This window comes from Aquila chrysaetos, chromosome 18 (assembly GCF_900496995.4).
Source record: "Aquila chrysaetos chrysaetos chromosome 18, bAquChr1.4, whole genome shotgun sequence".
NCBI lineage: Eukaryota > Metazoa > Chordata > Aves > Accipitriformes > Accipitridae > Aquila > Aquila chrysaetos.
Genome location: NC_044021.1, coordinates 18,247,297 through 18,271,099, shown reverse-complemented (window position 1 = coordinate 18,271,099; position 23,803 = coordinate 18,247,297). Strand labels below are relative to the sequence as shown.

Here is a 23,803-nt window from a genome sequence, read left to right as displayed (position 1 = left end):
ACAACAGAAACGTGGCACCCAAGTTTACCGGGAACGTTTCGCCGAAGGCCAACTTCAAATCGGATTAATTCCCCGCCCCTCCCCGCAAAATAATAATAATAAAAAGGAACATTTTAAATAGTCGTTACGGGGCCAAAATTGCCGTCTCCCGGAGGGGCAGGGCGGCCGGGAAGCGGGGAAAGGAGAGGCGGCAGAGTCCCGGAGCCACGAAATCTTCGCGCGTCTTCCCCATCCCTTTCCCATTTTGCACGGGGCCGTCTTTGCTCCGCGTCTTCCCCGAGCGGGACCCTCCCTGGGACCGGGGGGGGGGGGGTGGGAAAGGGGCAGGGCTGGGTAATTAAATTCCGGTGCCCGGCTAATTACCGTAATTTGACGCTAACTGTACACCGCGGGCAGGCGCTGGGAGCGGCGGTGTGAAGCGCGCCTCGCACGGCCCATTGACCGCGTCCCGCCCCGCCGCCGCGCAGGAGCCGCCGGTGCCCGCGGAGGGGGCCCCGTCGCCGCCGACATCGGCTCGTTTTGGGGGGGGGTGGAGGTGGGAAGCGGAGCCCCGCGGCACCGCAGGAGCCGGAGCTTCAAGTGCCCGCGGCCCCGGCGCTCCCCCGGGGCCGAACGGCTGCGGGTGGCCGTTCTCGCCTCCCCCTTCCCACCTGCCTGGAGACAGGGCCTGACCTCCCTTCTGCGAGGTCCTTGTCCCCAGGCTCTTAGCGTGGGGCAAGGGGGGGTGTTGCCCTTCCCTTTGCTGGAGGCTGAGACCAGCCCGGGACCCCAGGACCCGACCCAGCACAGCATCGTAAGTGGGGGGTAACACACCCCGGCTTTTAGAGAGCCTCAAAGTGACCCACAGCTGGGACACGATGCCGCGTTCCCCCATCTCTGAAATGCAAAGGGCTTGCTGTGCAACCGCAAAGTGGAAATTCATTGCATCCCTCCCCCAAAATCCTGTAGCTGGAGCGCTGCTTCCCCCCACTCCCCCCGTGCCCAGCTCCCGGGCTGTGCTCTCAGCAGGGGCCGTGCTCCCTCTCTTTCGGGGTGTGAAATCAGAGCTGCGCTGCGCCCTGGCAACTTTCCAGGGCACTTCGGCACTTGAATCCCCGAGGGGAAAAAAAACCCACGCTGGGGGGACAAAGGGGGCGGACACCGAGAGGTCCAAGGGCCACGGACTGTCGCTGGCCGGCTTCCCCCGGGGGACCGCAGCATCCCTCGCCCCGCGCAGCCCAGACCCCGGCCCGCCGGGTGCTGCCACCCCGGGTGCCGCATCCCCCCGGCCGCTGCCGCCCGCCCCACGTACCACGGGCTGGGAAGACCGTCTGCACTTGGGGAGGGGACCTTTGTTTCCCCCTGGACTCCCCCGGCCACTTGCAGCGCCTCCGATACCCACTTGGGCTAGGTCAGCCCCCCCCCCCCCCCCGGTGCTTTGTCTTTTTGGGCTGCTGCTGCTATTATTAGCAATTATTATTGCTACTACTATTATTATCGCCGCTACGAGCACGCACTCGCTGGCAACTCGCCCCCGAGGAAACCTACGGGCCCCCCGCCCCGCGGGAGGTGAGGATGGGGGGGGGGTCGCCCGTCCCCACCCCGGCCGCAGGCACCCGGGCGGGCAGAGCTGCCCCCCGCTCGGCGTTGGGGGGAGCAGCGGGGCAGCGAAGCTGGCGGCCGCATCGCGCCCGGGGGCATGCCCGGGAGGCTCCCCGGGGGCCGGCGGCGGTGCAGCCCCGGGGAGGGGGGGGACGGGACACGGCGGGGCCGGGCTGGGGCGCCGTGGGAGTGCGGTGGCGGGGGGCAGCGCGCAGGCAGCGCGGAGGCAGCGCGCAGGCGCGGGCAGGGAGCACCCAGCTCTTTATGGCCAGGTGAGAGAGTCCCGGCGCAGGTAAGGGGAGGATTTACCCACAGGCATCCCGGGCGGGTGGCTTTGCCCTCGCAGTCCATGACCAGCAGGGACCCGGGGATCCGGAGCCCGCAGCCAGGATGTCTATCCTTGCCAAAATGGGGGACTGGCAGGTAAGGCGACCCTCCTGCCCTGGGGGGGGGGGGGGGGGAAGGGGGTATTGTTATTTTGGGACGGGAGGTAGGGCTGGAGCGGGAAAGGTGACGGGCCGGGGGGGAGCGGGGGCAAACCTGGCGCTGGGGTTGGAGATTTTGCGGCTCCCCGTGCTGGGAGCTGCCCCCGGCCGCAACAGGTAGAGAGCGGCGGGCCGGGGTCGGGGCCGGGAGGGGCGAGGGCTGCTCCGCCGCCGCCGCCGGGGGTGTCCCGGCCCGGGGGTGAGCCGCCCGGCAGCGTGGGCCGGAGAAGGGCGGCCTGTGTCCGCCTGCCGTCCATCAGCCCGGGGCTGGCGGAGGCCGTCCCGCCGCGGAGCCCCGGGGCTGCCCCCGGAGGGCGCCGGGCCCCCACGCGGGGCAGGGCCCGGGACCGCGCGGCGTGGGCCCTCCGCGCTTCGGGGACGGGCCGCGGGGGGCTGAAAGGCGGCTGTGAGCTCCCACCCGAGGCCGTCCCGTGGAAAAATAACGCTGCCGGGTCCCAGCCGGCAGCAGACGCGCCGGGAGCGCCCGTGGAAAGCCCTCCCGCGGGGATGAGCTGAAGGGAGAAGCGGCACCCACCAGCGAAAGCGGCCAGGCGGGGAAAAAACGCGGCCGGCCGGGGCCTCGCCCAGCCCCGCGGACCCGGGGGGACCCACCCGCGCCACGGGCGAGCCGACACGTGTGGAGTTACGGCGGCTCCCAAACCGGGAGACACTTGGAAATCCCTGCAGCGCCCTGATGTCCGCCCGCTCGGGCCGGATCGCCGCGGTTTGCCGGCTAATGAAAGGGAAGACGAACCGTCCTGTTCAAACACCCGGGCTTTTATTACCGAGAACGAGTTGGGTTTTTTATTTGTTTGGTGTTTTGTTTTTTTGTTGGTTTTTTGGGGTTTTTTTTTTTGTTGTTGTTTTTTTTTTTGTTGTTGTTGTTGTTTTTTTTCCCCAGGACAGTCCAGTTCAAGACGGGAGCCTAGCTTCTTTTTCTGCTCCCAACTTTTCAAATCTTTCGACTAAGTCTTTCTCCGGACTGCCTTATTCAATTTTTTTTTTTTTTTTTTTTTGTAGTAGTAAGTCGTCTGGAAAAAAAAAAAAGGGAAGAAAATGCAGTAAACAAAAGTATCTTTTTAATTATTTTTACGGTTAGAACTGGCGTCTTTTTATCAGGTCGGTGCGGAGAAGCGATCAAAAGAGGATTTTTAAAAATTTTTTTTTTGCACTGAAGTCAACTGTTATGTAATCGCACTTACGGGCTATCTGCCTTGAAATCTATTCCCGACTTTTCCTTACACCCCGGTCCTCCTTGCTCCGGCTCCCTGGCGCTGCGCCCCCTTCCCCCCCCCCCCCCCGCCGTGCCTGGCCGGAGGGGCCGGGCCGGGCGGACCCTCCGCGGACGCGCAAGAGCCTCCTCCTGCTGCCCCTGAGGGTCTCCTGGGGAAAGCCACCCCCTCCTCTCTTGTCCCTGCAACCCCAGCCGGCCCGGGCCCGGGGGAGAGGAGGGACGAGGGCCGGGCCTTTGGCCCACGGGAGTCCTGGGCGGCCGCGGGTGGGAGGCTGTCCCGGGTGGGAGACTCTCCCGGCCGGCCCGGCTCCGCCAGGACGGCTCTAAGGGACGGTGGGCCCCTTTGTTACCCTCCTCCCCTCCTCTTTTTCTCATCTCGTCCCCCCCCCCGGGGGCATTAACTAGGCTTAATCTGCCAGCTCCATTTGAACCTCAATGGGAGTAAAAACAACAATTTACTCTCCTGCCACTTGCAGACAAAAGCGCTGGTGAAAAAGAGCATCGGGGGGTGGAGGAGGGGGGAAGGGGAAAGAAAAAAAAAAAAAATCCGTTTTGGGGATATAGATGTGTGTGTGTGTGAAGGAGCAGGCCCGGGAGCCTGGAGGCTTTGCCGCCCTTCCCGGCGTGGGGACGCGTGTGCCGGCTCCCCCCCACCCCCCGAGAGCCCACTGCGTGTCCCCCGCCGAGTGGAGGGACCGTTTGCTCCTGGAGGCAGTAAATTTTCCCCCGACGTCGAGAGTTGCCCTCGGGAGGGTCTCCCGGGCCGACAGGGCAGGTTTTGCGGTTGGCAGAGGGAAGTTTTGGGGAGCGGCAGGGCAGCCCTCCCCCCGCGGGGATGCCCGGCTCTGGCGGGCCGGCAGGCGTGGGGACCCGCGCCAGGCCCGACACGCCGGCCCCACGGAGAGGAGGGTGCCTCGCCGTTAGGAGCGGCGCGGGATCAGTGGGAGAAAAAAAGAAAAAAATCGGGGAAAAAGGAAGCCTTTCGGTGCCTGGGCACCCGGGGGAATAAAAGAAGGGAAGGGTGGAAAAGCAGCCCCCCAGGAGGGCGGGCTGAGCGCTCGCTCAGCGGCACATTGTTAAGCAAACGAAGCGCTCCACCTAAGAAAGTACCAAAGTTTTATTATGGTCATTGTTTTGTCCCTTCGCTCAAGTGCTTGCAAAAGACTTTTTGGCTCCTGCTGCATTCACATTACCGCTCGCCCACTTCTATCTGGGAGGTTATGTTGGGTTTGTTTGGGTTGTTTTTTTGTGTTGGTATTTTTTTTTTTTTGAAGACCAATAGCCAACAGAGCCGAGAGGAACAAAATAGTTTGCAAAAGAAAGCATCTTTTCAAATATCCACCAGAAAGATCAAATCAAATCCAGAGGGCAACAGAAGCCTCCGCAGACAATAACCTCGTTAGAGCAAGACCCGAGTCTCGTTTCTCCTCGCTTTGGTTTCTTTAAACCCCGTGGAAAAAAATTAAAAAGGGGGGAAAAAAAAAACCCAACCCAAAAATAGGGGGTGGCTTCATGGCTAGCCCCAAACTCTGCTGGTGAAGGGACAGTCGCCTCTTTGATTTCGCTGGCCACTTTCCTCCCCGCTGGCAGGCAGAGGCGCGGGGGGAGAGGCTGCCGGCGAGCCCCGCTCGCCCGCCCGCAGGCAGGCAGGCAGGCAGGGCCCGCTGCCCCCCGCCCCCCCGTCCCCCCCCCCGCGCCGGGGCTCGGCGGGTTAGAGAAAGCCTTTTTTTTTTTTTTTCCCTCTTCTTCTTCTTTTTTTTTTGTTCTTTTTGCTCGTGGGTCCTTTCTACCTGTGTCCATCGCTGCAGGTTGTTGTGCTGGCGAGCAATTGGGCTGTTGTTGATATGCTAATGAGGCGATTAGGCGGTGGGTAAAGAGCTGGAAAAGGGAAAAGTTTCCACCATTAGAGGGAGATCTCCGAGCGCGGACGGGAGCGCTGCACAGCCTCCGCCAGCCCCGCTCCCCACGCCGCCCGGCGCCGCCGCCGCCGTAGGGAAAGGCAGGGAGAACCAAATCCTCTCTCTCTCTCTCTTTCTCTCACGCCAATCCATGAAAATGCTTTGGAAACTGACGGATAATATCAAGTATGAGGAATGTGAGGTAAGCGCTTCCCCCGGCCGGGGCAGAGCCCCGGCCCCGCAGCTGCGAGCGGGAGCCTGCAGCATCCCTCCGTCTCTCAATTTCGTTTAGGAAAACTTCTGCTCCTTCCAGGCTTCCTTGCGGTCCTGCAGCTGGAGAGGGGCTGGGGTCCTTCCCCAGGAACTTCGGGGCTTGTGGAAAGCCGGCTTTGTCGGAAGTGTGTGAGGAAAGGCAAACAGGATCCAGCAGCAGTCTGGTCTATAGGTAGATCCTCCGTAGATAAGGCTCTGTAGGATGCTACACTCATCCATATGGCTGGCTGGCTGGATGGATGGATGGCTGAATGAATGGACGGCTGAATGAATGAATGAATGAAAGGGCAAAGAGACAAAGGGAAGAGAATTATTCTTACACGCCAGGTACCCGAGGCATCCCAATAAATTGGCTCAGGACCGACGCTTAAATTCAACCTTTTCGGTGTAGCTGCGGGTTGATTATACCGCGCTGCACAAATTTGCAGGGGTCAGCTGCCGAACTGAAATCACGGGTTTGGGAGCGGTGTTCCACCAGCCTCCTAATTTTCAGGGCCACACTCCCACGGCTTTGAGCAATAACATTTTAACCGCTTGAAAAAAAATCAAAATCCGCCTAATTTGGTTTTGGAGCCGTTCAGCACAGATCGTATGCGTGCATCTCTCTCGGTGTCTGCGTGTGCATCCATATTTTTAGAAAGAGGCGAGTGTCTTTTAATCTGACAAAAAGGAGGAGAAGAGGAAAAAGAAGAGCGATGCCCAGGACCCATGCCTAGTCTCAAACCAACGAATACTATTGTCCCGTTTCGCAAAAGTTGCCTGTGCAGTGCGTTTCAACCGCGCAATAAAGGACTCCACTTCGCAAATGAACGCAGTTATTTGGTCGTGACCCACGCGGGAAGGTCCCCCCAGCCTCGGCGGAGCCTTGCCGACATGCATGTCTGGGGCGGTGGGGGGGTGGGGGGCACGCTCCCAGCCGACCCTGCCGCTGCTTTGGGCGATGCTTGGGAAAGGGACCGAGGACTCGCCAGACTCACCGCCGACTAAACGATTTGGTGGTTTAGTCCCGGATGGAGGAGTTTGGGATAAAGCTGTCTCCCTGTGCGGGAGCTGAGCTCTTAGATCCACTCGCTGGCGGATGCTTGATTTCTAGGAATGAGGTGTCGGGGCGATTAATTTTTTTTTAAGCCGGAAAAAAATAATATATATATTCCTCGGCTGGATTTCGGGAGGAAAGCGTGTCTCTCCCCCTCCCTCCCCCCGGGATCGGTGTTCCAAGTGCGCACACGTGCGAGCGTGTGGATTTCATCGCAAATGGCTTTTGTTGCCTTACGCTAATGGGACTTTGCACCGAGGTGCTACCAAACACGGAGGGAGGCAGCGGCCGCTCCGCCGGAGCCCGCCGGCTTTCCTGCGTGCCCGTGCGGTTGGCTCTCCGTGTTTTCCTCGGGAGCGGATGCGAGGTGACTCGTAGAGAGGATGGAAAAGAGGGTGGCTGTACCCTGACGGGGATAGGACCTGCCTTTAAAAGAAAAAGGAAAAAAAAAAACCCAAGCGGAATAAAAGCCCGGCAAGCCGCGCTCAGCGCCCGGGGGGCCGGGAGCAGGCGGGCGGAGCGCGGGGCCGGGCACCGGCGGCGCGGAGGCTGCGGCGGGGCAGCGGCGGCGAGCGGAGCCGAGCCGAGCCGAGCCGTGCCGTGCCTGTCTGAGGGAGTTGTTTGGGAGTTGCACAGCCAGTCCGACGGGTTGCGCCGGAGCCCCGGCTTGTCTGGGCCGGGAGAAGCGCTCGCCTTGCCTCTTTTCCCGGCTCCCTCTCCCCCCCCCGCGTCCCTCCCGCCCTCCTTCCTTCCCCGCCTCGCCGCCTCCTGCCTTTTCCCCCCGTCTTTTCCCGGATCCTCCGAGAGGGGGGCCGAGGGGAGCCCGGCGGATGCTCCTTGGGCTCCCCAGCCCCCCACCACCAACCCCCCGCCCCGCCGCCGCCGCCGCCGCCCCGGGCGCCCGCCGACCTCGGCGCTGGGCTCGAACCGGAGGAGGAGGAGGAGGAGGAGGAGGAGGAGGGCTGACACCCAGAAGGGGAGACACCCAAAAAAAACTTTCCCAGCCGGTTTCCGGGACGCGGGGCACGGAGGCGAGCCGGCTCGGCGGCGCGGGGCGGCCGCCGCGGGGGCAGCGGCGCGGGGAGCCCCTCGGCGGGGCGCCGTCGAGGCATGGACGGGGCGGCGGCGGCGGGCGGCCCCGCGGAGCCCACCCCGCGCAAAGGCGGCGGCGGCGGGGCCGAGGGCGGCAAGAGCCAAGCGGGGAGCCAGCAGCCGCTCTTCTCCCTGGGCTTTGAGGCCGGCTACGCGCAGCAGCCGCAGCCCGAGGTGCGCCCGCGAAGGACCGCGGGGCTGGGGGCAGGGGGAGGCGGCGGCAGGGGGGGGAAGGGAGGGGAAGGGAAGGGGAGGAAGGGGGGATCCCGCGCCCCCTCCCCTCTCTCCTTCTGCCCGTCTCCCCCCCCCCCCCCCACTTCCCCCCCCCCCCGCCTCCCTCCGCACCCCCCCTCCCGGCTCCCACCCTCTCCCTCTCTCCGGATCTCTTTCTCTTTCACTTTTGCATGCCCTGCAACCTTTTAAAATGTTGCCCCTTTCCTGTGATTCGTCAGACGCAGCAGCATGTCCCCCCTCTCTCTCTCTCCCGCTCCCTCTCTCTCCCTTTTTGTCTCTCTCTCCCTCTCCCCCATCTCTGATTAGATACACTGATTCTTCATTCAATGGACGTCATTTAGAACAGGCTCTGCCTTGAGTTGCCTTCTCGCTTCACGCTCGATTTCCAGCCATTCTTCCCTTATTAAGTGTTCGTGTAATATTAATAGTCATGAATATCTGCTATTAGGAGTCTCCAGGAAGGCAGCAGATCTGTTATTAGGAGCTCAAGTGAAGCAGCAGCTAAGTCAAAGGAGAAAAAGAAAGAAAGAGACAGAGGAAAAAAAAAAAAAGGATTAAGAAACAAACATACACACGCTAAAAACAAAACCAAAAAAAGGCAAAAAAAAAAAAGCTCAAAACAAAAAAAAAAAGGCAAAAAAAAAAAAAAAAAGCAACCAACTTTGACTCCTCACACCACGCCAGGATAGAGAGCTCGCCTTGGCAACACCCGATGAAGGGCAGCAGAGATCGGTGCAAGTTCTGATGGATTATAGTGGCGCGCCCGCGGTGCAGGAGCAGCCCCGGCGCCCCGGTCCCGCCGCCCGCGCCTAGCGCCGGGCTCCGGCCGCGCTCCCTCCGCGCCCGCGCCGCGCCCGCACCCGCGGGGCTCCGCCGGGGGCTGCGCGCTCCGCCGGTCCCTTTCCTCTGCCTTCTTTTTTTTTTTTTTTTTTTTTTTTTTTTTTTCTACCTTGACTTGTAACCCCCGACTCTTCGCAGATGTTAGTACACAGTTTTTCGGCTATGGTGAGTTGCTTCCCGTTTCTCTCGGAGGGGGTCTGGTGTGTGCTGGGTGTTGCTATTGTTGTCGGCGGTGGCGGTGGCGGTCGGGGTTTCGCACCCAGCTTTCCGGAGAGGGCTTTTTTCCTTTCCTTCATTTTTATAAATTCGGTGGGTTACCTCCCCCCCCCCCCCTTCTCTTTCTTTTTTCTGCCCCCCCCCCCCTTTTTTTTTGTCTGCTTCGAGCGAACGGCAAAAGGCTTTGCTTGGACCTTACCGCTTCGATTTCTTCCCTTTGCCACCTGCAAACGGGATATTTTCAGCTTTCTCGTTTCCCTTTTTCGGGATCGTGGCTCTTTCCCTTAAATCCTCCTCCTGCGTGGAGGCCATGCCTTTTTCCCCGGACATACCTGTGAGCTCTTCTGCCCGGCTGCGGGAAGCCGGCAGAGCCGTACCGAAACGCCCGGGAGCATTTCGGTGCCTCTCGCCCGTCGGTTGTCCGGCTCTCCCCCCGGATGCCCGGCGAATTCCTCCGCTTCCCCGGTGCCCGGGCCGCCGCCGCGCCCTCCGCTCGGAAATCGCCCGCTGGCGAGCGGGGAGCTCGGCCGGGCACCGGGTCGGCTCTCCCCGTAGGTGGGGGACGGTGGCAGTGCCTTCTCCCCGAAACATTTGTAAAACTCGCGGGGGGAACGGAGCGGTTTGTTTTGAGCCTATTTCGGCGTCTTCTGGTAACAAAATGGCAGTGGGCTTGGATTTTCCAGGGTTTTCTTGGGATGCGTTATCGGTAATCCCGGCGACAGTATTTGGCTCGGTTCTGCCCAGGGCCGGTGGGAGGATTTGGGGTCGCGGTAGAATTATTATTTTAATAATGCCCGCTTATGAATTATTCTTTTTATTTGCGGGAAATACCCGCTCCTGAAATGCCGGGGCGCGATCTGTTGGGAATCCACGCTGTATCGCCGCAATGTTTTATTAATTATTATAAGCAGTCCTGTTATAATTATTGCCGTTGTTGCTGTTATCATTATTGCCGTTATTATTATTATTATTGTTTAAAAAGCGAGACTGCCTCTTAATTGTGTGCGAAGGGAAATCGGAGGCAGAGAAACCCCCACATCTGCTCTTCTCCGCCTCGGAGCGGACGAATTGCCCATCTTTGCCCGATAGGTGAAATTCGCAAGCCGATTTTGAGGAGAAACAGTTTGATTTTATCTTTGTTTTTCTTTTCTCCCCCTCCTTCCCCCTCCCCCTCCTCCCTCCCTCCCCTCCTCTCGCCCCCCCCCCCTCAGGAGCGCCACGACAGTACCAGCAACGGGACAGCCCGGCTACCCCAGTTGGGGACCGTGGGTCAGTCTCCCTACACCAGCGCCCCGCCGCTCTCCCACACCCCCAACGCCGACTTCCAGCCCCCCTACTTCCCCCCCCCTTACCAACCCATCTACCCCCAGTCTCAGGACCCCTACTCCCACGTGAACGACCCCTACAGCCTCAACCCCCTCCATGCCCAGCCGCAGCCCCAGCACCCAGGATGGCCGGGACAGAGGCAGAGCCAGGAGACGGGGTTGCTCCACACGCACCGGGGTTTGCCCCACCAGCTTTCGGGGCTCGACCCACGCAGGGACTACCGGCGGCACGACGACCTGCTGCACGCCCCGCACGGGCTGGGCTCGGGGCTGGCCGACCTGCCCCTCCACTCCATCCCCCACGCCATCGAGGACGTGCCGGTAAGCAAAGGGCCCCCCCCACCCTCACCCCTCCCGGGGCCCGCTTGCCCCTCTTTCCCCCTCCCCGCGGGAGCTGAACTTCGGGGGGAGGGAGGGGGACACCCCCACCCCCCCCCCCCCCCCCCCCCAAAAAAGGGGGAGGGAAGATGAGACACCCCCCCCCGAGAAAGGCGAAGCCCCCACCTAGAACAATAGGTTCTCTCGGCTCATCCCTGCGCGACGCCTCCCCGCTAACGTGCCCGCTAAAATATAAATAAATCAAATTACTGTCATCGTTAACAATATCTTTCCTCCTCAATGACAATAAGCTGTTACGATTGGAAGAATATATAATATCACCACAGGGCCGTGCATTTGGGGATTTCTCGCTGCCTTGGGAAAAACACGAGTCTGAAACGCGAGATCTCATTAAATGTCCTCCCAGGCAAACGTAAAGGGGGAAGGAAAAAAAAAAAAAAAAAAAGTGGGTGAAAGTGGCCTAAGAAGGAAAAATCGGTTTCCCGTGATTACAGAATTGGCATACGGGATAACGACATCCAAAGTTGTAAGAGGGTACGGGCAGATCCTCTTCTCTAAAGGAATTAATTGACAAATCAGCAAAGAGGTATACTAAAACGCTGCCGCCTTCTTTTCGTTGCAAAGGGATGACCTCATAAATCATTAGCTATAGGTTATCAAATTCGAGGCAGACCTGCTACACCCTCTATTAAATTAAATGTTGGGAGCCTATTGGAGGGTGCATTATTTGGGGAACCTAATTCTGTTATCGATAAATACGGATTAAAAAATGATTCCTAATTAAGCATGACATTAGCGCACGGGCTATTTACAAAGCAAGCCGGGGCTATTGTTCGGTTAGGAAAGTGGCCTTATGCAATGTGATAGGTTGTGATCAAAGTTCATCTTTCTGAGTTTCTCCCCGAAAATGGAATTAGAACATGGCAATAAATTTATTAAAGCCCACAGAGCTCATGCTGGGGGACTGAAGCTGCTCGACTTGCAGGAGGAAAGAGGAGGAGGGAACTGTGGTATCTGGATGTGATTTTTGCTGAAATGCCATCCCAAATTACAGGATCAAATATTACAACAATATATTCGCTGACAGTTTAATGAGTACAGTTTCGTGTTGCAAGGATAATGTTCAGATGAACTTACCTATTTTTGGGGGTCATTTTGAAATCTTTTGTAAATTATACTCGGGGAAAATAGTGAATTTATTACAGCCCTCATCTGGCTAAATTAGCCACAGAAAATTGCTGGTTATGTTTAGCAGTTTTGCAATAAACGCATACGTTTCCCAAAGTGGAGGATTTAGTAAGCAATTTGGATCCGTTAAAAGCAGGTCGATTCTTTAATCTTGATATAAAATAACATGGAGGCAATAGTAAGAATAAACTAATTTGTTGACTGCAAGCCCCTGATTGCTGTAGGAGGAACATGACCTGAAATGTTCTCTTGAATTCTCCCTCTCCTCAATTGTGCTCCGTGGCAGTGGGCTGATTCGGGAAGCCTCCTCTGCAGATCTATGAATTAATAGCATTGCTATACTTCGTGAAAACCAAATGCCATCTGGTTTAAATCCTTAAACCAGCCCAGCCAATTTTTTTTTTTCTTCTCTCTGTAAAACTGAATCAGCAGGCTGCATGAAGGAAAGCATAAAAATAAGAGGATGTATCTTTTAAGAGTATTTTATCTAGTTATGCAAAAAAAAAAAAAAAAATCCTTTGCAGAAATCTGGGTCGGGAAAAGGTCGTTTTTGAATTTTTCCGTTGCTGCAACAGTTAACCTTTAATAAAAACGACCGCTGAATATTTAAGAAAATCAAGTAGACGGTGAAAATTATTTAATCATAAATATCTCTGTGGGATTTTAAACTTAACAGTCCTCCCTGTATGGAATATGTGTAGAAATAACACAAATAAAAGTATTATGCCACACTACATTTACTTTATGGGTTTAGGGTGCATGCATAAAGGGATCATATTTCCCCATATAGTTAAAACACAAGAACTGCAGCAGTAGTCATTTCTGAACATTTCTCAATTTAATTATACTTAAATCCAGAAGCACTTTAGGCAAGTTACAAATGAGAGCATTGAGTATAATAAAACCTGTAATAAAGCAACTTAGTACCATCCACCCGGAATCATTGAGATCAGGCACAATTAACAGGAGCATAAATCCAAGACAGAATGGAAAATGTTAGAATCAGTATTATTGTTGGACAAAGACTAGAGAAGGAAGTAATAGTTTTTTAAATGGTAATGCCTGGGTTTTGTAACGATTGCGAAATCTTCTATCTCAGCAGCACTGGTGTTAATTTGTAAACACAGCCAGACATTATATTGCCTGTCAGTTTTTGGAATTAGAAAACATGATTTCATTTGACTTTCTAATCACGTCGTGACTCCGCCGCGCGAACCCCAGCTGTAGCCGCCACCGCGGAACCTGCGAGGGGACAATAGTGGGGGAGCCCGGGGCCGCGTGGGGTGCGTGGGCCACCCCCCCCCCCCCCCGGCACCGCACCGGTCCCCGCTCCTTTGTGCTTTCCCTCCCGCGGGCGCGGGAGCGGGAGCAGCGGCGGGGAAGGGCCGGGCCGGGCAGGGGCTGTTTCCCGGGAAGGGAAGGGAGGGAAGGGGAGGGAGCCCACAGAGAAGCTGGGGGCCGCTCAGGTGCCGGGCTCAGCCGGGCAAGCCCTGGGCGTGGGGGGGTGTTTTGTTTTTTTTTTTTCTATTTCTTGGGGAACGGGGGAAGAGCGGGGAGGGAAGCAGGATTCCTCCCGATAAAGGAAATCCCCCCCCAAAGCCCGTCTCCACCGCCGGATCTCTTGTTTCCCTCCCCGCACCGTGCCCAGGGAGGGGGGGGACACAACTTCTCCCGCACCCCATCCCACCCCGGCCCTCCCTGCCTTTTGTTGTGGTTGTACATTTACATCCCTGCCTGTTCCTTTTGTTGCAGCACGTAGAAGACCCCGGTATTAACATCCCAGACCAAACTGTAATTAAGAAAGGTAAGCCGTTTCCTTGCGCATACCAAACATGTCGTCACAGGCTGGGGACTGCTCGCAGGGACGACTTACCCGGCCTCCCCCCCCCCCACCCCCACCCCCCCGGCCCCGGGCTCCTTCCTCTGGCACGTACTGTTGGCCAAAAGGTTGGAGGCTGAGAAAGAAAACGGGCGATGCGGGTTGAAATCCGCCCTCTTAAATGGCCACGTTTGCCGGGTATTTTAATTATTGTTGTCGTTAACGAGGAAAAATGTTAGCAGATGATCTAGAAAATCCGAGCCGGTAATTTAGTGCATTAGCGAACAATTCGGTTTCATGGTTTGCCCCATGCATCTGGCTGAGCGGCGGGGTTTAATCGTTGTTGGTAAACTGGGCTGTGAAAGAGAAAACGTTGTTCCTCCTTCTTCGGGTTTTCTTATTGAAATGACGGTGGTGATGAGGTGGGCTGTTGGAGAGCAAAGGGCGAGTTTCTGGAAACTGATGTCTGTCGGTCAGGGCGGTTTGGTTTTCGTTGGCTTTGTGTGCTTGCTCCACTTGGAATTGAATTGCTTGGAAGCTGGTCCCAAACGGTGCAAAATATTTATGGCGCGTTTACGCTCAATTTTCTTTTCCCGTCTTCCTTCGGACGACCGAAGGATTGGGAAAGGTGGCACGGGGCAGTTTGCAAAGGAGGTTCGCGGTGGAAAGCGACTGGTTTGCGTTCGGATCCCCTGTAGGGAGCTGCTGTTGGGAGGAACGCCTGCTGTTGGGGGCTGAAGGCGTAGCTAGCTCCTGCCTGCTCCGAGGGGTGCCACTGCTGTGCAGCCGCCGGGAATTTGGGTACCCCGGCCGCCACCGGCGCAAGGTGCCGAGCAGAGCCGCTCTCCTCTCTAACCCTAACGGCTGCACGGCCAGCGAGCTCCAAGTTTCACCCCCCCCCCCCCGTCTGTAAAGCCTTTGTCACGTCAAATTAGATGTGCAAGGGATAAATCTTAAGAGATGCTCTTTCCAAGTCGACATGATAATTGGCTCTTTTATTAGTAATCTCAAGAGTTCGTTTAACTCCTGTTGTATCTATTAGCCTTCCCAGAGCTATTAATGTCACAAGCGATCTATCCAAAACGGAGGGAGCCCCCCGCTCGGCTGGGCTGCGCCCGCGAAGACCGGCGGGCTCGGGGCGGAGGACGAAGGAAGGGAAGGCGACCGCCCGCCCTGCGGCGGACCCGGCCACCGGGAGCCGACCGGCGGCACGGCCCGGCCCCTCTCCGCCGGGCGGGGCTGGGGGGGGGGAAAGCCGCCCGGGGGAGGGACCGGGCTGTATTTTGGGGAGCGACCGGCGCCGGGTACCGGCGGTGCGCACGCCTGCCGGCTCCTCGCCGCGTTACCGTTTTCCCACGTCAAAAGTTGTGCGCTGGAGAGGCGGCGGGGGGGGGGGGGCGGACCGTCGCCGTCCCCGGAGGGAGAGGGGGGGGGAGCCGGCGCCGGTACCGGTACCCGAGCGCGGCGCTGAGGCCCGGCCCGCCGGTGCTGTCGCTCCCCCGGGCACCGCCTGCCCTCCGCGACACCCGTTGCGGGCCGGCCTTGCCCGTGACGTCCAACACGGCCGGTACTGACGTGCTTTAACCGACAGCCAGCTGCCCCCCCCCCCCCCCCCCCTCGACGGGCAGGGCAGGGCGGGTGGCCGCCGGGTTCTGTTTTAATGCCGTTGCTGCGGGTCGAGGGTTGTCCCGCTCTCTCCCCGCTCCCCCACCGGCGAGCGGAGGGCTGCCCCCGCCGGCCGCCCTACCCTCGCCTGCCCACCCCCCCGCAAGCCCCCCCCCCCCCAACCCCCCGCTGCCCCCCTCCTGCCCCGTAGGCGGTGCGGGGCCGGGGCCGGCCGCGGCGAGCGGCTGGGGTTGCCCGCCGGCGGCCTTTCCCCCCCCCCCCCCCCCCACCTCCCCGCCCGGCTCCTCACCCTCACCTCCCTGCTCCTCCCTCCCTGCAGGCCCCGTGTCCCTCTCCAAGTCTAACAACAACGCCGTCTCCTCCATCCCCATCAACAAGGACACGCTCTTCGGCGGGGTGGTGAACCCCAACGAGGTCTTCTGCTCGGTGCCGGGCCGCCTCTCGCTGCTCAGCTCCACCTCCAAGTACAAGGTCACGGTGGCGGAAGTGCAGAGACGCCTCTCGCCGCCCGAGTGCCTCAACGCCTCCCTGCTGGGCGGAGTGCTCCGGAGGTGAGGGGCGGGGGGAACGCGGGAGGCGGGCTGGAGCCCGATAACGCCCGCTGCCGCCGGGCCGGGCCGGGCGGGAGGGAAGGAGGAGGAGGAGGAGGAGGAGGACGGGAGCCCACGCGGGGTGGGGGGGGGGGGGGCGCGCGCGGCGCCCGCCGCTAGGGGTCGGGGCACGCGCGGCCGCCGGGGCAGCGCTGCGAGGCTGTGGTGGCGGGGGGGGGGGGGGGCGCGCGCGCTTGTAGCCATGGCAACGCGCTGCCTTGTGCGCCCCCCCCCCCCCCCCCTCCGTGCCTGGGCCGAGGGCAGGGGGCTCGGCACGGCGCAGCGTGTGCGTGTCACGGCCACGCTGTCCCGTCACGGCGGTGAACCCCCCCCCACCACCACCACCACACACACACGCACACCGGAGCGGGGAGGTGACCGTCAGGCGCCTCGCCGCGGGCACCCACCCTGCCGCCCGCGGCCCGTGACCTCACCCAGGCAATTACGCAGCGCCCGGGCGGGGGAATAACATCCAGGATTAATTAAGCCAGCTCCCACCTCCACGGCCCGGCTCGGTCCGGCCCTGCCGAAAAGGCGCGGATGGGCCGCAGGGGGGGGGATTAGCGTGAGGGCAGCGATGCTCCGTGGCGGTAACGGGGGCTGCCGACCTTGCACATCGGCCTGTGCCGCTGCCCCCGGGGGGGGGGCTGTGGGGAGAAGCTGCCCCCGGGGTCCGTGGCACCGTGGGAGCTCAGGTGGCGGCCTCGGGGGTCCAGACGGGCCCAGAGCCCCCCGCCGGCCCCGGGGGCTGATCCGGGCCTTAGTGAGGGCCCCCGTTCCCCAGGCATGGAGCCATCCAAAGCCCCATCCCTAGGCCCGAGACTCAGCTTTCAGCAACACTGCCTCTTCAGCCCCCCGCCAGCCACGTCCCACTCACCCCAAGCCCTTTACTCCCCTCCACGGGGGGGGTGATCCGTGGGGGTGGGAGCGGGTGCCCCCAGCCAGCCCCGTTTCTCAATGCCTTTCTGTGCGGAGCAGGGCGAAGTCGAAAAACGGAGGGAGATCTCTGAGGGAGAAACTGGACAAAATAGGATTAAACCTGCCAGCCGGGAGGCGTAAAGCTGCTAACGTTACTTTGCTCACGTCGCTCGTGGAGGGTAAGTGACTCAAAGAGCCGCGAGGGCTCGTTTGGAAAATGTGCCTGTTGGTTTTGCCTAACGGGTGAAGACTTGGTGTTGGGTTGTTTGGGTTCCCCCCCCCCCGCCAAGTCAGTGCCGCTTGTTGGAAATTGGAAGGGTGTTATTTTCTGTGCCTCAGAAAAAAAAATGTTAATTGTGTGCCTTTGCTTTTTTTTTTTGACCTGAAACTGGCTCCTGTGAGTCCTGCAGACTCAGGATTGCATTCTACCATTCATTTGCTTTTAAGTCTCTGAGCTAGATGTTTTCAGGGCCCCATCTTGCTCCCTCGTTCAAGTGAGTAATCCCTCCCCAAAGTAAGCGGATCTCATTGGGAGCAGCATGGGAAGGATCCCTGCGAACGGGGGCTCAGCCCCTAAGAGACCCCTGAGTGTCAAGCTGGAAGGTACGGGGAGCAGAGCCTCTAATGCTTCACTGCCGTCCTGCCACAGGTGGACAACCAAGCAATTTTAATTGTCAGAAACTGCAGCTACTTTAAGTTTGTTCTCCCGCCCAGCCCGCAGCCACATAACAGTAAATCATTTAAGTTTTCTGACATCTGCATTTGAGAAATGCGTGACCATTACTTCCTGAATTAATTTGGGAATCCTTGACCTCAGCCATGAATTAATGGTGTCCTGAAAGCCTCAAAGTTGCACCACCACCACCCCCCACTCCCTTTTGGTTCTCATTTTCAGAACACGTGTTCCCTTGTCTATATCGTTCTCCTCTATTTTGCTCTGGCCAGAAAAGGTGCGACTTACTTTTAACACCTTGGGACGCCCTGTGTTGTCAGAACCGGGAGGCGGGAAGCTCAAGAGTTTGCAGTCATTTAGTTTTGAAGCAGTTGCCGTGTCACACTGGCACAAAGTAAGCCCAAGGCCAGTAAATAGATCCTCCTCCTTTCCCCTCACTTACGGGTTTGACTGCATTTTAGACCGGTTCAGTCTGCAAAGCGCTTTTAAGCTCAGCCCGGACGGCACAGGTTTAGCTTAAGTTTGGTTGTGTAGGAGGGAATTTGTTGCTTTGTTTTGTCGTTGCTTCGCATTCTGCGAGAAATGTTTCATGTTCAAAGGGTCGGGGAAAGAAGCGCTGTGCAATGCCAAGCGTCATTTTTTTTAAACATCAGGATTAGTGGCCGCACTATATTTATACTGCATGAAAATTACTGCGTCTTCGTGTTTTTGAAAAGGCTTTGCAATTGCATCGACACGCTGTAGTAAAAAATCACGAGGGGAAAACTTGTAAAAAGTCTAGATTTGGTAGACGCTTAACATTATTTGTGATGTTAATGAATATGGAGAAGGTTTTATGGTAATCTATTGTTCTGTTTGGCTTTCACATACAATGGCTTTAAAAGAATGATTTTTAAAAAAAAAAAACAAAACCGGAGGCCGGATCTCCAGATAACTCGGCGATGGTGGCTAATTTTGGGGGGATGATAGTATAAACATTGCTGGGTCTTTGAGTCCTGTAGCGATGAGGCAGTTTCTAGAGTACTGTTATTGTTTATGATCCGCTCCATTTTATGGAAACAAGCTCACTGGACTGAGGCTTTGAAGCTCTAATTGGCGCATGCGTTCTTCCGGAGCTAGAGCTAATGGCAGGAAGCCCTGCAGTAAAAACCAACTGGTTCAGGAAATTAAAACCAAAGATTTGAAAATCAACAAAACAGACAGACTCGGTGGAATGACCCTAAAATTCTCATGGTTAATCGTTTGGGGGTGAACATATAATTATATGCGATCAAGTTAAATTTTAAACACTTAGCTGTTTAATGCATTTTATTTAGAAGAGCTCTAGGAGTAATTATGATCAATATTAATCATTGATGCATTGCAAAAGAATATAGAGACGTGGCTGAGGCAAACAAACATTTCCAGAGTAAATAGCTGTGAATGAAATGTACGTAAATGGCTGTGTATAGGTATGGATATGTAAATCTAAGCACACATTATAGGTGGATGGAGCCTGCCTGTCTAGAAGTATCTGTTAGTCAGTGTAAACTTTAAAAAATTCTTATGCGAGATTTCACTTGTAACGATTGTCATGAAAATACACATTTGCATTGCCCTCAACTGAAGCAAAGAAAACTCCTGCAAGATAAGATGTGATTAGCATTTCTTACCCTACCTTTTTCAAAGAAAATAAGTCCAAGCCTTTTAGAAGAAAAGCCCAAGTAGAATGTAGTGCTTTTTTTTCTAATGGATTTTTGCCTCTGTGCGATGTGTACTGATGAGCTGTGTGTTTCCCCCCCCCCCCCCCATCCCCACCTCTGCCTCCCTTTTCAGGAGAAGCAGTACATCTCGCTAGAGATTTTGGGTACGTTTGTGAGACAGAATTTCCTGCCAAAGCAGTAGCTGAATTTCTCAACCGACAACATTCCGATCCAAACGAGCAAGTCACAAGAAAAAACATGCTTCTAGCTACAAAGTAAGATATTTACCTTTCTGGCATGTTGCTCAGAAGTGAGGGGAGGGCGACAAACCCGGGTTTGGGGCTTTTATTTGTGAGCGTTTGCCACATAGCCAGTGGTTGATGGTTTTGCAAATTGTGAGGGGGTGTATTTGCCCTCCTGCTATAGGAGACCTCTGTAACCCAGCTTGGTTTCCATCAAGTCAGTTTGTGCGGATTACCTTGAGAGCGAGTTGTGAAAATTGTGGGTGTATGTTTAGTTAAAGAAAAAGCAGTGATTCTTTAGAGCAAAACATTTTCCCGGCCTTTTCACTTAGCTTATCAATTTAGGTAGAAGGGGAAGGCTTCCCATTGACAGTAAAATAAAACTGGCACATTAAACTGATTTCAGTTCATTAAAATCGGCAATGGTTCTTTCTGCCTAAGCAGCTCTGTTACTTAGTGAATATAGGGATATTAAAAATATATTTTAAATGACAATCTGTACGCAGTTAAAATGCTAGCGGAGTTTATCATTGGTGGGGCTGCCTAGACTTCCAGGTGGTGCGTGAAAAGAAAATGAATTTTTTGATATGTTTGGTGGAAATTAAAAGGGCTGTTTAGTAGCCCTTAATTACCAATGGAGGTGTCACCAAAGGGCACAGTGCCAGAGGGCGCAGGCAGAAGATGGGAGCCGCTTTATGGCTGGAAGACATTAACGTGGGTTTTAGAATACAAACTGTTTCAACACGCCTCTGAGCTCTCTTGCTATAAGGTGTGTTATTTCCCCAACCATTTGTGCAGTGAGTGGATGATATAACCTAACTTCTGCACCGTGCCCTCGTATCCTCTCTTCCCACCTCCTTGGAAGGAAATTTCCAGACCCCAGTTAGCGTCAGCCTTCCCCTCTGTGGGAAGGTCCCTTTGGATTTGGAGATATAGATGTACATACATAAATGTTTCCGAATACCCTAATTTAAAGCCTCGATTCCCCTCTCTGCCCTCGCTCTTTCTTCCCGACACACAGGCGTATTTTAGCCTTGTGAAGGAAGAGGCCTGTGCCTCTCTCCGGTTCCACAACAAAGCGTCTTCCAAGACGCGGATAAATCCCCGAACCTCCCTTTGGATATCGCACCCCATCTATTCCCTTCCGCCCTGCTGGGGAACTTTAAACTGCGTGTCTGCTCCAAAACCCAGCTGGGCAGGGACGTGTGTTTGTGGGGAGGGTGTGGGGGGCTGCGACACGGAGGTCGGCGGGGTTAGGCGGGAGGCGTGTGTATCTGCGTGCCTGTTATTTGTCTGCGTGTTGGCCGGGGCGTGATGCGTGCGCGCAGTCGTGTGTGCACGCGAGGCGGAGGGAAGAGGTTTGTGCGTGCCGGGGAAGTGTTGAGAATTAGGGGGAAGGACGTGTCGAGAGGAGAGGGGGAGGCGGGAGAGCGCGTGTGCGCTCGGGGGCAGCAGCCCCCTTGATCCAGGGGCTTGTGTAATCTAGCAGGGAGCATGCACAGGCTTTGCCGCCGCCAGTGATGGTTCATTTCTCCCCCTCTCTCTTCCCCTCCCTCCCTGCCTCCCTCCCTCTGTCTCTCTGCTCCATTTGTGCTACAGACAGATCTGTAAAGAGTTCACCGACCTGCTGGCTCAGGACCGATCTCCCCTGGGGAACTCGCGGCCCAACCCCATTTTGGAGCCGGGCATCCAGAGCTGCCTGACCCACTTCAACCTCATCTCGCACGGCTTCGGGAGCCCGGCAGTGTGCGCTGCCGTCACCGCCCTGCAGAACTATCTCACCGAGGCGCTCAAGGCCATGGACAAAATGTACCTCAGCAACAATCCCAACAGCCACACAGACAACAGCACCAAAAGCGGCGACAAAGAGGAGAAGCACCGAAAGTGAGGATCCCCCCCCCCCAACTCCTCTCCCTTCCCCCTCGTGGCCCATCGATCCATTCATCTCCCTCCTCCCTCTCCCCTGCACCCAGCACCCCAGGCTACAGCAACCGAATGAGCGTCCTTCTGCCAATCCTGTTCTCTGACTCTGCGGGACAGCTCTGCCCTCTCCCCACACCCCTTCCCAGCATCCACATTTCCATTTGCTCCCTCTTAACTTCCCCCCCTCTCCCCTCTGCCACCATCGTTTTACCCCAGTTTGGAGCCTAAGAGAACAGAACAGGGGGACGGAGCCAGCAAAGAAAAAAAGTTCTGTCTTGAGTTTGTGAACTTTTTTTTAAATAAAACAAAAGGAGGAAAAAAAAAACAAAAACAAAACAAAAAAAGAAAAGGACTTTTTTTCTAAAAATATATAAAAAAAATAAAAAAAAACCAAAAAGAAATAAATAATACTTAAAAAATTCTATGAGCTTCACCGGACTGAATCACCACCTTCCCTTACATAAACTTCAGTTAAGATTGTAGCCATATTAAAAATGAAAAAAAAAGCGAAAAAATTACAACAGCAACAGCAAACAAACAAAAGGCAAAAAGGACTGATGACATTTTATCAGTATTGTGAATAAACTTGAACACAAAACACAAGCAGTTCCATGTCATATCTTCAGTTGTAGAACTTTTTCCTGTCCAAGGTAAAGCGACCAACTTGAACTTTCTATTGCAACACGATTCACGGTTATTATATAAGGGAATCAGTGTTCATGTATGTATATATTTATTTATGTGTAATTTAATGGGAATTGTAAATATGGTGAGTCTGTTTTAAGCCTTTTTTTATTTATCTGGTGATCTCGTTTACCTCTTGTTTAGTGGGTTTTAAATCTTCCCCTCTTAGTTCATCATGTGGTTCATGGTACTTATTTAGATATCAGAGGTTTTTTGGGGGTTTTTCTCTGGGATTCATCATTTTTAGCCCTGTTGTAGCATGTTAAAGGCGACAATGAAGCAGCTGAACAAATAAAAAACCATGAATTTTTATATATAATTAGTATGACATTTAGTTTCTCATTGAAGATAAAATAAAGTGATGTTGGACCCTGGCAAGGTTTTTAAACATGTTAGTGGTTTTACAACCCTTATGTGTTGTGGAAAATGAAAGAAGAAAATATTTTCATCCACTGTCCTTCTCCCGAAAGCACCATCAGAGCAATAAATTAATATTGTCTTTTAAAACAAGATTCAGCTTTTCTTTCCTCCCCCCCTCTTTTTTTTTTCTTTCTCCCTTTCTTTTGTTTTTCTTTTTCTCCTTTTTTTCTTTTTTTTTTTTTTTTTTTCCAAAGAACTTCAAACATTCGGGACCACCTGGTATCCTGTATTTCCACTGGCCATATTGGAAGCAGTTATAGTTGTATTGTATTGAGTTGTGCCGGCAGTAGTTTCCATGCCTATCAATGTATCATAGTCCTTTGTTGCCCAGATAAATAAATATTTGATACGCTTTATGTCGATTTTTTTATTCAGTGGCTGTCTTTACCCAGGCGTATTTTTGTTCTTGGCAGTATTTTTTATTCAGTATGGTTACAGTAATTGAGTTTAACTCTCCCTTGACAATTGCTCCTTGCAATAAGCAGCTGAACCCATTGTTTCCCTCAAGTATAATAAAAACTTACTTTCAACTTGGAGTTCAGAGCAGGGTATCATTTAGATATTCCACTGAGTCTGTATTCAGACAAATGACACAATAAAGCACAATGTATTCTTTTGGATAAAAAATTGTCTGTACTACTAACAAAATGACACACTATCTTTTCTTTAACCAAAACATAATTTTATTTAAAAAATAAAGTTTTATTTTATTTATGTTGACCTCTAGGTTTTTATTTATGTTTATATATAGCACGCAGAATTATAAGCCTATAAAATTTTGTACCTGTAGTTGTCCTAACGGAGAGCGGAGATTAAAAAAAAACATTATCTTGAGAACGATGTTTTAAAAAGAATCATTACCGAGCAAATACTGAAAATTAGGTGCTATGAAAAAAATTATATACTGGTGAATCAGAGCCGGGCGCTCCCTCCCCCTCAAGAAAAAAGAAAAGCTCCATAGTCGATGCCAGCAAAATCATCTCACGGTTGTGAACTTTAGTGAAATCTTGCAGGAGACAGATTATTTCTGATTGATGGTTCGTGTTTTAGTGGAATGCACAGATTGACATTTTGAGACGGTTGTGTCAGTTTATAAGGGACTGAAATTTTTATCTTGAGTTGCTTCTTGTGGAAACCAGTTGTAAAACAGGGCAGTTTGCTTAAAAAAAAAATAATGGAGTGTATGTCTTGAAGATGGGCTGTAAAAACGTGAGAATTCAGACTTTGAATCTGTTTTCTTTGGCCCAGGGGGTAGGTGAAGTCAGGATCAGGCTGGATTATATTATATCATAGGAAGGGAGGCTAATGCAGTTTAGAATGTAAAGGCATTTTAAAGAGATGGTCTCCTTTAAGTGCTGATGATATTTTGGTGTTGGTGGCTGATTTTTCTCTCTTTCCTTCCCTCCCTGAGTCTCTCTCTCCCCCCCCCTCTCTCTCCCTCTCCTTTTTTCCCCTTTTTGTTCAGGCAGAAATTGAGGAGGTTAA

At 54.8% G+C, this 23,803-nt stretch overlaps 1 protein-coding gene across 4 annotated transcripts; it reads left to right on the top strand.

The window, feature by feature from the left end:
• The first annotated feature begins 1,826 nt into the window (after positions 1-1,826).
• TFAP2A (transcription factor AP-2 alpha) lies at positions 1,827-22,672 on the top strand. Of its 4 annotated transcripts, none has more exons than XM_030041987.1 (7): positions 1,827-2,004; positions 10,101-10,535; positions 13,494-13,545; positions 15,506-15,737; positions 16,755-16,873; positions 19,183-19,324; positions 20,891-22,672. In XM_030041987.1, the coding sequence occupies exons 1-7, from the start codon at positions 1,972-1,974 to the stop codon at positions 21,177-21,179; spliced, it is 1,302 nt and encodes a 433-aa protein (XP_029897847.1). In that variant the 5' UTR covers positions 1,827-1,971; the 3' UTR covers positions 21,180-22,672. The 4 variants fall into 4 exon arrangements, with proteins under 4 accessions (XP_029897847.1, XP_029897846.1, XP_029897845.1 ...); XM_030041986.2 differs by lacking the exon at positions 1,827-2,004 and adding an exon at positions 5,186-5,400; XM_030041985.2 differs by lacking the exon at positions 1,827-2,004 and adding an exon at positions 7,303-7,773.
• The last annotated feature ends 1,131 nt before the right edge of the window (positions 22,673-23,803 follow it).